General features: G+C 51.8%; 1 protein-coding gene across 1 annotated transcript in view; it reads left to right on the forward strand.

The window, feature by feature from the left end:
• Nucleotides 1-12,788, forward strand: part of Grk3 (G protein-coupled receptor kinase 3) — an 88,643-nt gene that overhangs the window by 50,916 nt on the left and 24,939 nt on the right. Inside the window, exons 7-11 of the mRNA XM_051161724.1 lie at nt 2,260-2,311; nt 3,840-3,931; nt 4,640-4,739; nt 10,980-11,058; nt 12,602-12,732. Coding sequence (XP_051017681.1) covers nt 2,260-2,311; nt 3,840-3,931; nt 4,640-4,739; nt 10,980-11,058; nt 12,602-12,732 — 454 coding nt within the window. The remainder of the gene's footprint in view (nt 1-2,259; nt 2,312-3,839; nt 3,932-4,639; nt 4,740-10,979; nt 11,059-12,601; nt 12,733-12,788) is intronic.

A 12,788-nucleotide genomic window follows, 5' to 3' on the forward strand; every position in this document is an offset into this window, starting at 1 on the left:
GAGACTTGAGGGACTTCCTGTGAGCTCTGCCATCTGTGGGGAAGAAGGAGACACCTCGGCTGCCTGTCTGCGGCTCCCTGTTGCTTCCAGGGAGTGCAGAAGCTGGGAGAGGCGAGGCTGGGAGCCCAGCTGACTCACTGTCAGGGAAGGACTTGTGGAAGGTGAGCCGAGCCCCTCCCACATCCAGGTTTCACCCTCTTTCCCCTCCGGCCTCCCTGGGGTCCAAAGGCCCCTGGTCCCTAGAGCTTTGCACTCTGCCCCAGGTGTTAACGAGGCCCCAGGTGGCCCTGCTGCAGAGACTCTGCTAGGCACCCAGGGGACACCTGTGCCCCATTGAAGAGCAAGTTCATGCTTAGAAGGGCAAATGGTACAGGCTATTCCTCCTGTCAGACAGGAGGGGAGCCCCAAAGGCTGACGCCTCTGCATGAACCAATGATGCTAGAAACGTGATTTCAAACTTAGCCACGTAGAAGATGTTAGGAGGGCCAGCGAGACACTCTCTAAAGGCCAACTTAGGTTCAAGAGGGAAGTTGCGGTGCGCTTGCAAAGATCCCTGGGATTTGGGCCACTGGCATCGGAAGCCTTTTATTCATGGTTTAGTGATCCCTGGGGGGCTGCGGCAGTTGGCATCCTAAGCTTCCCCCTGGGACGCTGGCATCTGTGACTTCCTAAGAACCTCCTTTCCCCTTTGCTCGTAGAACCTTGAATTCTGTGTCTCTTTGAGGAATCAATCAGGGGCTAGGTGAGGTGCAGCCCTCTGGCTCTCCTCTCCCTTCCCCTCTCTTTCCCCTTCCCCCTCCCCCCATCCTTTCTCTGGCTGGAGGGATTGACCCCAGGGCCCTATACCCATTAGATAGACAACCTTACACCAACCTGTATGATCCCCGACACACACTCTGCATTTTTTCTGGACCTCTGTGGTGACACCACCATGTAAACATCCTGTGCATTAATGAATAAGCAGCCATAATAATGTCTGTGTTAAGAAGACAGAGGGTGGACATTTGTCTGCTGCGTGAATGAAGACAGAGCTTGGCAGGCAGTGGGGAAGGCATCTGGGGTGCCAATGTGAGGGGCTCTCTGCTGCACCCCATGGGTCTTTGAGAAGCTTGGGAGCCTGCTGGTCTGGGTCCATCTGCTCACCCACACACAGCTGACCTTTGCCCAGTTCCATTTGGTGGCCTTGGCATTTGTAAAATGGGGTCAGGACGCCCCGGCCCACAGAGCTGTTGGAAGGGGGGGGGGTGAATCAATGCGCCACGTGGATTTGGCATGCAGTGAACACAGGGTCGGTTTGTTGCCCTTAGGAATATTTATGTATATTGGGTGTCTTTTTGGTTGTTTAGAACAGAAGGTCTAAAATAGCAGTCATGGGCCGTCTGCAGCTGCCAAAACTGCGGACATGAGAGCCCCCTCCAGATTGAAATGCCCCTAGGTACAAAGGAAGCCAGGTCTCGGGGGGGGGGGGGGCCTTGTGTGGAAAGAGAGACACAGGGAACTGCAGTAGTGACTCACCCTGACCACAAAGCGGTCACTTAGGCACAGTAGTTTGCATCAATACACCATTAAATCAAATTACACATGTAGCATGTGACAATCCCAGAGGGACATCAAGCCTTTCATTATTTATTTATTTATTTATTTTGATAATTGTATCTCATCACTCCTGTCCAGCTCCCTCCAGCTCCTCCATGTTTTCCCTCCTCCCAAGCTCACAGCTGTTGCCATGGGTACATATGTATAAACTATATACATGCGTGTGTGCATGTATGTGTGCATATCTTCACACAGGCGTATAACCTGGGTCCATATTAGTTCTGCTCACGGATGCATGTGTTCAGGGCCGATCACTTGGAATTGAACCTATGTGGGCACCCATCCTTGGGCAACACCCCTAAATGAAAATTTAGGGGTGGGGCCACGTGAAATGTCTCCTGTTCTCGTTGGCAGGTCAACTGGTATTGTCACTGTGCTGGTCTTGTTTGGGCAACCATATTGCTGAGAGTCCATGGGTGGGGCTTCCCTGCCATACGTTGGTCCTCTGGCTCTTACAGTCTTTCTGCCCCCTCTTCCAAGATTTTCCTGAACCACGGGTACAAGGATTGTGTTGCAGGCATGTCAGCTGTGATGTTGGAGAGTGTTTCCCTTGTGTGAGAGTCTACACAGGAGCTCGATCCCGGCCCACCCCACAGAGTTCCTCTAGAACTCCAGTAAGGGAGTGTGTAACACTTTAGTAATTACTCATGTTTTCTCTTTTAGCGATAAATTCACCAGATTCTGTCAGTGGAAGAATGTGGAATTAAATATTCACGTGAGTACCACACTTCTCTGTTTCACTTTCTTTCTTTCTTCTTCTTCTTCTTCTTCTTCTTCTTCTTCTTCTTCTTCTTCTTCTTCTTCTTCTTCTTCTTCTTCTTCTTTAAATGAAAACTTCCTCTGCCCTAATATTGTGAGAAAATGTGTTGTTCTGGAATGTTCTCCCCAAGGGTACAAGCACAGATGTCCTTCCTACAGTTCTCTGGATTAAAAGCCGGACTCCCATGCTCCTGATAAGCAGTTGGGACCTTAACTTTCTTTTCTCGTGTTTGTGCAGGCATGAGTTCATGTACGTAAGAAAGGCTATTTTAAGTTGGGATCGATTGACCCTTTACCAAAAATAATGGTGTCAACGCAAGCCTTCCACTTAATGCGTCGTCTATGCAGCCTGGGCTCTTGCCACGTTGTGAAGTTTCCTTCCCCTGTCTTATTGTAGGATATAATAATACGAGTGGAATACTTTGATAGAATAAGGTTTCAGGGTGGTTTTGTTTGGTTTCCTTTTCCTTATTTTGGAATTGGCAGGAGTAGACTTGGATATTTAGCTCAATGGTAGAACACTGGCCTAGCAAGTGCAAGGCCTCAGGCCTCAGCATGAGAGGCAAATCTCTCTCTCTCTCTCTCTTTCTCTCTCTCTCTCTCTCTCTCTCTCTCTCTCTCACACACACACACACACACACACACACACACACAAACCCCAGGAAAACTGAACAAAGTGACCCTGGGTGCTGGCTGCCCCTGTGTGTGGTTGCTAGGTGTCTCTCCGTCCTCCAGGCTGAAACATCAGTCATTCCAGGGAGGCGACGGATCTGTGGGTCACATACGTATGCACAGTTCTGTTTGCACCCTCTCCCCTCCTCACATGGATCTTCTGGGAATACAGGGTTTTGACTGGACAAAAGAATCAGTTGTGCTTTTGTTTTTAAAGAACTATTTGTACTTAAAGCAGTGCTGTTGGAAGAGGGATTCTCTGTGTCTTGGATGATTTTCTAAAAGGGTTTATAACATACACAAATACATACACACAAACACACACACAGAGTCATACATGTGCACTCACACCCACATACAGACACGCACACAGGTATACATATGCACACACAGAGACACACTTGCAGTCCAGCGTTTGTTCTGAAACAGCTGCCCTCAGCATGGACTCTTGTCTTCCCCTAGGCCGCTCTGCACTGAGAAGGGCCTGACTGTCCCCAAACGCTAGGCTTCCTGGTGGCTGAGGTCACTTTTCATTTTGACTAGTAATTCTACACTCCCTCTGCCCCAAGGTCAGGGCTTGCATAACCTAAGGTTTTCAGGAGTGGAGCGACAGTCCCTTCCCACACTGCCATGCCACACCTGTCTCCACGTTGGGCCTGGTGTGCCATGAGGTAGTGAGTGGCTGAGGGAGGAGGTCATTCCGGAGGATGCCACCCTACAATCTCCTGGGACGGGAAGGTGACACGGGCCTGTCTGTGATTCACACTGACTCCATGTGGTTTTCTGTCTTCGCTTGTCTCATGCCTCCACAGCTGACCATGAACGACTTCACTGTGCACAGGATTATTGGCCGAGGAGGGTTCGGCGAAGTTTACGGCTGCAGAAAAGCAGACACGGGGAAAATGTGAGCCTCTGTCTTGTCTCGCTGGGACTGTTGAGGGCACTTTGTGGAGGCCTTGGTCCTACAGAAAGAAATAGATGTTTGATTTTGGACAGTAAGCCTGGCCCTTCGCTTCTTAGGGCCACTGGGAAGCTAGCAGCAAGGAACACGTAGAGTGCCCACGTCAGGGTTGCACATCCTGTGGTTGTTACCCCCCTGTGAGCTTAAGCCAGGGACCTGTGGTGCCTTTTCCCGTGCAGGCTTCTGCTGTGAGCGTGCCCGGGCCTGAGTGTGCTTTCCACTTCGTCCTTCAGTGAACAGTTTTACGAAAGCCACCCTGGCGGTGACACGAGGAGCATTTTGAAAGTCTCTCATCAGGGATAAGACATTTCCCACAGTCTCAGGGTCCCACCCTGTGGCTAAGCTCCTTGCTGCCTCAAGAGCTGCTTTCCTAATAGGTCACACGACAGTGTCTCGTATAGCCCTGGTTGGCCTGATACTTGCTGTGTAGACCAGGCTGGCCTCAAACTCACCGAGATTCACCTGCCTCTGCCTCAAGGTGTGTTCCCTGATGTGCCTAGCTCACGGCACGCCAGTTAACAAAACACAAACACAAGGGGGTTTTCAGAGTCCTAGACTCTGATGCCAATTCCGGGGTGGGGGGGGGGGGTGGGAGGAGGTTGGAATAGCCGGCAGGTTTGTGCAGCCTGGTGTGGGTCCCTCCGCTCCCAGGTACGCCATGAAGTGCTTAGACAAGAAGAGGCTGAAGATGAAGCAAGGCGAGACATTGGCGCTGAATGAAAGGATCATGCTGTCTCTCGTGAGCACCGGGGTGAGCAGCCGGGCCGGGTCCCCAGGCTTCTGAACGCTTGTCCATTGCGTGTGTTTGTCCCGGCGGATCACAAAGTAGGTTGAAGGAGGGCAGGTTAGGGTGTGGCACAGGGTGTGGCATGGGGCGGGCTCACGCTGAGTGGACAACGCCTGCAGTGTGGGGCCTTTCCTCAACAGATGGAGGCGCGGCCAGTAATACCCCTTGTCCTGCACACCCGGCGCCTCCCTCAGAGCCCCTCATGTCTCCCGGCTTCCTTCTTTGCAGGCCATAGTGCCCAGATGGCAGAAAGTTAATCATGAGAAGAACACTTGAATGTAATTTTAAAACTGCCGACACACATGGTAGAAAGCTAACCGGAGGGGGAAAGGCTTCTTGAATGTCCGTCCCTTCATGAGCCGGGCGGAGGGCGGGACTTCCACTCTGACTTGTTTGTCTGGGAAGGTTGTTGTCAGCCTAATAAGCCACGGCTGGAGATTAGGGGAGTGAGCACTTGATGGGCAGGCATCGAGGCCTTGGGTTTAATCCCCGCACCCCTCCCCCCCAAAAAAACCCACAGTGGCCTGTACTTGTTTGTACAGAAGCCACCATACAAGACGGCGCATCCAAGGCAGCTGTCCTTGTCACTATGCAGGCATGTCAGCCAGAGGTCAGAGCACAGCAGGGGCTTGGAATCCAGGGTATAGAATAGGGTCATATTGTGGTATAGCATGCACTCAGAGCTGGCAGGTTAACCCTCCCCGTAATAAGTGGAGGACTCTGAATCTCATTGATTGTCACCTCCAGCCATATGTAGGGCCCTTCTGACTGTCATAGCTGGATTTGATGCACAGTCCTCTTTCCCTAAAGGATTTGAAGGCATCAACGTGTGTGTGTGTGTGTGTGTGTGTGTGTGTGTGTGTGTGTGTGTGTGTGTTTGTGTGTGTATGTAGCCCTGGCTGTCCTGGGCTCTCTTTGTAGACCAGGCTAGCCTCGAACTCACAGCAATCTGCCTGCCTCTGCCTCCCCGAGTGCTGGGATTAAAGGTGTGTGCTACCTTAATGGCTAATCAAGGAGCCCCTTTCAGCCTTCGAGAGGGCCAGGGCGAAGAACAGACCTGCCCTTTCCAGTTCTTGGCCACACTGACCCAAGCTCACCTTTCGGATCATCCCTTTGGGAGGCAAAGTGTTTTTTCCATGACCTGCTTTTATTGAATTGCGGTTGATAATGATTCTAGCATTTCTTTTCAGAGCTTCTAGAGGGACTGTTTGCTGCTGAAACAAAGTAGCCACATTGTTTAGGTGAACTGTAAAATGAGAGCGAGTGAGCAGGGCTCTAGATAATCCTGCATTATGCAGGTGTGCCTTCCAACTCTGGACACTCAGCCTTTTTTTTAATGGGGTGGGTTTTTTTGTTGTTGTTTTGTTTTGTTTTGTCTTGTTTTAAGCCCCAGTGGTTTTCAGAAAGTCCTATGGAGAATGGCTTTTGATGTTGGAAAGCTACAAGGCCTGATTGCATGTATTCTTCAACTATTTCCTTTACTGGGGGTGTGTGTGGGTGAGGAGTATGCATCTATGCTTTGGTTCCTACCTAAAGGAAATACATTTGAAAACAAGGTTACATTGGCCACTAACTTGAACTAACCTAAGAGAATTAACCCTACTGAACTCGAGGCTGCTTTGTCGATAGCAACACAGGAGCGTCAGCCTGTAGAGCTATATTAATGTGACTTGGGGCTGTCAGCATCTGGTTCTGCGTGTCCTGGATACCACGGGACATGCCTTCTGGTGTCTGCACGGCTCCTGGGCCAATGATGCTTGTGGGCAGCAGGTTCTTAGGTGACACCCAGCCTTCCTCCCTTACCGGTCTGTTCCACACCACGTCAGTGATAAGCACTGTGCAGTTTTAGCTAAAGCAGTGAAAACTGTAGCCTCCGGTGTTTGTTCAGTCTCATTAAAGAGATTGCCCCGGGGGAGCAAGTGAGCTCCAGCCTAGTGTAACCAGAGGGCCTGCGGTGTGTGTGTGTGTGTGGAGAGTTCTAGGTGGGGTGGGGGCGGGGCTGGCTGCAGGCGTTGTACAATCTCCCACAAGTGTGGACAGCTGTCCAATGAGGCCATCTGAGTTTGCCATCCGCACCTGTTGCTGTCAGGCTGTGACCCGCCCACAGGGAAGGCTATGGCAGCAGGTGTAGCCAGGCTGGGTGAGGTAGCGCTGGGTTTTCCCAGGTGGGAACATTGAGGTGAGCAGAGGCCATCATCACAGGGTCTGCGGCTGTGAGTGACAAGCCTTGTCCAAAGGATCTGAAAGATTCAAGCTTGAATGGCTTGCTTGCTCAGAACGTGGTAGCTGGAGCTTAGGCTGGTAAAAGAAAAAAAAAAAAAAAAAGAGTGGAGGGGAGCCAGCTATGCGGAACGTGGGGCCTGCATCACGGCTAACTACCCTTTTCTTTGTGGCCTCATACAAGCAGGTTCCCTATTCGGGGCCTTGGCTTCTTGGCCTTTGAATTACGGAACTGAAACCTTCAGGGATTTTCCTTTTCTTTTTTTAGACTCTCTAATTCTAAATCTAAACCGTGTTCCCTATCTTACTGAAGATGCTCACTTTCTCAGGGAGACACAGCCCCTCTGCAGCTCTTCCCATGGTTGTCACTAGAAGGACCATAAGCCACCGTGTTCCCGGATCTCCCCTGTGAGGTCCCCTGTTGTCCCGGGTTCAGTTCCTCAGCCCGGCTGGGAAAGACCCTGGCCTTGCTGAGTTTCAGGTCTGCCCACTTCTCTGTTCCACTGAGCTGCCCATTAGGCCACAGGGAGAGTGTTTGGGGAGTCCCGCTGAGGATAAAGAGGGAAGTGTGGAACGGGACAAGATGGCCCCTCCCAGAAGGTCGTGGGAAGATCTGACACAAGCTAGAGTCATCCAAACAGAGGGAACTTCAGTTGAGAAAATGCCTCCATAAAGTCAGGCTGTAAGCAGCACGCCTGTGGGGCATCTTCTCAATTAGTGATCGATGGGGGATGCCCAGCCCTTTATGGGTGACGCCATCCCTGGGCTGGTGGTCCTGGGCGCTATAAGGAAGCAGGCTGAGCAAGCCATGAGGAGCAAGCCAGTGAGCAGCACCCCTCCATGGCCTCTGCATCGGCTGCTGCCTGCAGGTTCCTGCCCTGTTCAAGTTTCTGTCCTGACGTCCTTCAATGATGAACGGTGTAAGCTGAATAAACCCTTTCTTCCCCAACTTAATTTCTTCATGACAGCAACAGTGGCTCTAACTAAGGCAGGGCCCCAGAAGGCCTCTGAAACCTTCACGGGAGGGTAGTGCTGTGGCTCCTCTTCCTGAGGACGCACAACTGCTGGAGTCAGCAGATTAACCATCTCAACAGAACAGAGGGCCGAGGAGGAAGCTGTCACTCATCTTGGCCTGATTTTTCTCTAGGAGACTTGCGGAAATGAGTCCCAAGTCTGTACACCCTTAGTTTACAATGCACGTCAGCTCCAAATCATCCGCACAACCTTTTACCCGTGGAGGTTTTTGGGAATCTGTTATTTTGCGTTTTGTGTGTGCGTTTGAGCGTGCAGCTGAGTGTGTGCATGCCTATGCGTGTGAGTGTGGAGGTCAGAGGTCAATGCCAGCCTTTGCTCTCAGGTTGTTGGATTTCCCCTGTGTTTTGAGGTAGGTTCTCCCTGATCTGGGGCTCAACAACTGAGCTAGGCTGGCCAGCCAGGGAGGCCGGGGATCACCTCTCTCTGCCTCCACAGGGTTGGGACTGTGCTTGCGTGCCACCATGGAGATCAAACCCAGGTGCTCTCGATTGCGTGGTGAGAGCCTTACGGTCTGAGCGGCTTCCCAGCACTAAGGAAGTTGTGCTGGGGAAACCTCAACGTTGTCTTTTAATAATTCACAGCGTTGAGAAGGACTGTGTTGTATGGATGGGCCGCGTGGTTGGTGAGACTCTTTAGCGGTGAGGACACATGGGGAATCCATTCAGATGGTGAGTCAGCAGGGGTCTGATGCATGGTCAACAGGAGATGCAGGTTTGTCAGGAGCCTGAAGGCCTGAAGTCGCCTCTGGGACACTAGCTCCCTGCCCAGGCCTTTTGTCTCCTCAGCTCTCACAAGGTGGCTGTCTCTGCTGTTAGCCTGACCCGTGTATGCTGTTTCTATTTCTTTTACCCTGAGAGGGTCAGATAGCCCACATCGCTGCATGTGACAGCCACTCCCTGTGCGCCTGAATAGTAGGGTGGGCAGCGGGACCAAAGCCAGCTTGAGGTCTCCCTCTGGACAGTCCACGAGCCAAGAACGCTTCACCCATCTCTAGAAGCCTTGTAAGAAAAGGACACAGAGACTGGTGGCAGACGTTGTGTGTGGTCTGCAGAGCCTGAGCAACGCTCAGCTCCACAGTCTCGTGCCTCCCCTCCCCGGCTATCTCAGGCTAGGCTAATTCAGGCAGGGCCGTCGGGCAGCTCTTGAGGCCTCAGGCTCCCCTGCTGCTGAGTTGCCAGGTTGTGGTGATGCACAGCCCAGGTAACAGCTGCCAACAGCTGGGCCTGGCTCAGCACCATAGTGCTAGCGGGGTGTTAATGCAGAACATGTGGCCTGGCAGTGTCTCTGCTTGGTTGTGTAGCCTGCTCAGCTGTCCGGCACAGACAGAAAACACTGACCCCACCTGTGGCCTTTTATGTTACACTTATTGCACTCACCGTGACCAGCCATCTGCACGTGTGCCTCTCTTCTCTGTTACCCAGTGTTGTGCTTGAGCCTAGGCCATGCCGTCTGAACCACATTTACTTCATAAGTATGTGTATGTGTGTTCACCTGTGTGCGTGCACGTGTATGCGTGTATGCACATGTGTGTATTCGTGTGTAAATGAGTATGTGTATGTGTGTTCACCTGTGTGCGTGCACGTGTATGCGTGTATGCACATGTGTGTATTCGTGTGTAAATGAGTATGTGTATGTGTGTTCACCTGTGTGCGTGCACGTGTATGCGTGTATGCACATGTGTGTATTCGTGTGTAAATGAGTATGTGTATGTGTGTTCACCTGTGTGCGTGCACGTGTATGCGTGTATGCACATGTGTGTATTCGTGTGTAAATGTGTGTACACATGTGTATATGTGCATATACATATGTGTACTTGGGTATTTGTGTGCACATGTACATACACCTGTGTATGTCTGGTTGTGTGTGTGTGTGTGTGTGTATATGTGTGTGAATATATGTATGTGTGTGAACCTGTGTGCATGTATATGTGTTCACCTCTGTGTATGTGAATACGTGTATACACTTACGTGTGTACACGTGTGTATGCATGTGTGTTCATGTATACATGGCATATGTGCATACTTGTATGCGTGTGTGCATCTTTGGTTGTATATGTGTGTATGCATGTTTATGTGTGTGTGCGTGTGTGTGTGTGTGTGTGTGTGTGTGTGTGTGTGTGTGTGTGTGTGATAACCTGTATGGAGGAGTATGAGATGCTCACCCATATGTGTACCTGTGGAGGCCAGAGGTGGGTGCTGGCTTCCTGTGTCGCTCTGTACTTTGTTTTTTGAGATAGGGTCTCACACTGAACTTTGAGCTTGCTGACTGGGCTAGACTGAGTGGCCAGTGGGCCCCAGGGATCCTCTACCTCCCCCGTGCTTGCGCATGTGCTCAGCTGCTGTTTCTTTAATGTGGGTGCAGGGCTTCTGAGCTCAGGCCCTCATCTGCCTCCGCTGCTTGTTTTTCTTAAAGCGCGTCTAGACACGGCCCTTTAGAGTCCCACGCGTTGGTCAACACGTCAGCGCTTGTTTCCCTTAGGGTTCTGTGGACTCCATAGACGATTCGAGGGGCGCAGACACCTGTCTACTGTTGAGGCATCGCTCACTCTACAGCACGTTTTCCGCCTTAATTCCATTCTCATAACACAGGTCCTAATAGCCCTCTTGTTTGGGTCTCCTGAGCTCAAAGCAGAGACTCAAATACATAGTTAACTGGTCCAGGACCCAAACTGTGGCCAGCAGAGACCAGCGTCCCATGATCAGAAAGAACAGTGCCAGGGTGAATCGGGGTGCGAGGACACCCCAGCTCCAGCTGCTCCCGTGGAGGTCTCGGCCTCGGCTCTGTCGTTAGCTGGGTCTGCTGCTCTGTGGCTCCTGAAGTGACCAGGGTGTGTCACATTCAGGGCCAAGTACAGGGCTCAACAGGAGTCCACCGTGGGGGAACTGGTGGTGGCCATGCTCTCTGGGGCAGCTTCTGTTCTTCTCACGGGCTTGTGTTTACCTGCTCCAGGACTGCCCCTTCATTGTCTGCATGACGTACGCCTTCCACACGCCGGACAAACTCTGCTTCATCCTGGACCTGATGAACGGTGAGCGAGCCCTGGGCGTCTGGCTGCAGCACGGAGCTCCGCGTGCTCTTCCCTCTGAGCCGGAGGTACCCAGGGGTGCCAGGCTCTGTGAGGCTGCCTCATCACGGGCTGTCACTATAGTCCGAGGGCATCTGTGCCCTTTGGTTTTCAGTAGATTTGTCCTGCAATACTGGCCGTGGTTTCTCTCACAGTCTGCCATCGTCTCCTGTAGGAAGTTGGGCTGAGAAAGTCTCACAAAGTAAACACTGGCTATGGAATTTTTACCTTCTGGACTGCAGCTGGCCTCGGCCTTTAATTAGCATATTTCTGGGTCTCAACTCTTAGGAATGGAATATCTCCCAGGAATGTAGGCCCCAGATTGACACGCCTTCAGGAGCTGGCTCCCAAGGGCTGGTTTCTGTAGACTGCTTTGATTTTCTGTGCCCCTTAAGTCCTCGGGACTTTGCGTTCATCTTTGAAACCGTGAGCAGCCTCCCCCAAGATGCGCAGACACAAAATGTTCAGCTGGAAAGGGCTTTCAGCGCGAGAATGTGATATCTGAACACTTGGAGTATTTTTAGGAAAAGCTGAAATGGTGAAAGATGAGCCATTCAGCTATTCAGATGTTTATTAATTTATTTTTTTTTTTTTTTTAGTTCATTTGACGTTTTATTATGTTTTGAGTGTTTGATTTGAGCTCAGTTCTAACCCCAAAATAGGAAAGACAAAAAAATCGGTAGCGAGCCAAAGATGCCGGAGCCAATGGTAGATCTTGGCGTTGGGGGCAGAAGCGGGGAGTGCTCCTGGAGGGGTGAGGGCAGAGTGGCCCCTTCTCTGCCCGGGTGAGGGGAGGCAGAGGCCAAACTGGTCCAGTGGAAAAAGCTTTATTTAGCGTGTCAGTATGCCCCAGGAGGAGGGAGAGGTGTGCGAAGTCCAGGTCAGCAAAGTCAGACACTTGACAGCCATTGCCAGGTACCCTCCCCCCACCCTGGGCCTTATGGACAGTCCTCGAAGCCACACAGCTATTTCCTTTCCCCAAATCGTGTTACACGCACCCCTGCGTGCACCGTGATCAGGGCGGCAGTTTTATGAGGGCTCTCGGGTGCCCGCTGCCTGGGTTCTGTCACGTATGCTTCGCTGTCCTGACAGCAGCAGCACCAAACCTCCCTCCAGTGTTTAGTGTTAAGTATTTTGTTTTTGGTTTTGTTCTATATTTTAGCCATGGCAATGGCAAGGAGGTCACTACTTCGGACTGTGTAGGTGTGTCCAGTTACCGGGCAGCGTGTAAATAACCAGCGGTTCAGCTGGACCATGCTTGGTGGCGTGACCGGCAGCTGAGCTGCCAAGCCCCGACTGGTTGCTCTGTCCCATCCATGAGACGTGGTCTCGCCCATCGCCCCCTTGAAGCTGTTTCTATAATGAGCAACATCTTTGGCCAAAAATGACAGACATCAAAGACAGATGTTGAGGCAGAAAGGAAGCGTCAATCCCCCTTTTCTCTAGGGTGACCTCTGTCCTCTCTCAGTGAACAACTCTGACTTGCCCTCTGGGTGCCCCGTTGCAGGAGGCGACATGCACTACCATCTCTCCCAGCACGGGGTGTTTTCTGAGAAGGAGATGCGCTTTTATGCCAGCGAGATCATCTTGGGCCTGGAGCACATGCACACCCGCTTCGTTGTCTACAGAGACCTGAAGGTAAGGTGGGTCGGGGTGTGCCCATGGCCCCCTGAGACCCACCCCACCCCACCCCA

The sequence above is a fragment of the Acomys russatus genome, chromosome 19, assembly GCF_903995435.1.
Source record: "Acomys russatus chromosome 19, mAcoRus1.1, whole genome shotgun sequence".
NCBI lineage: Eukaryota > Metazoa > Chordata > Mammalia > Rodentia > Muridae > Acomys > Acomys russatus.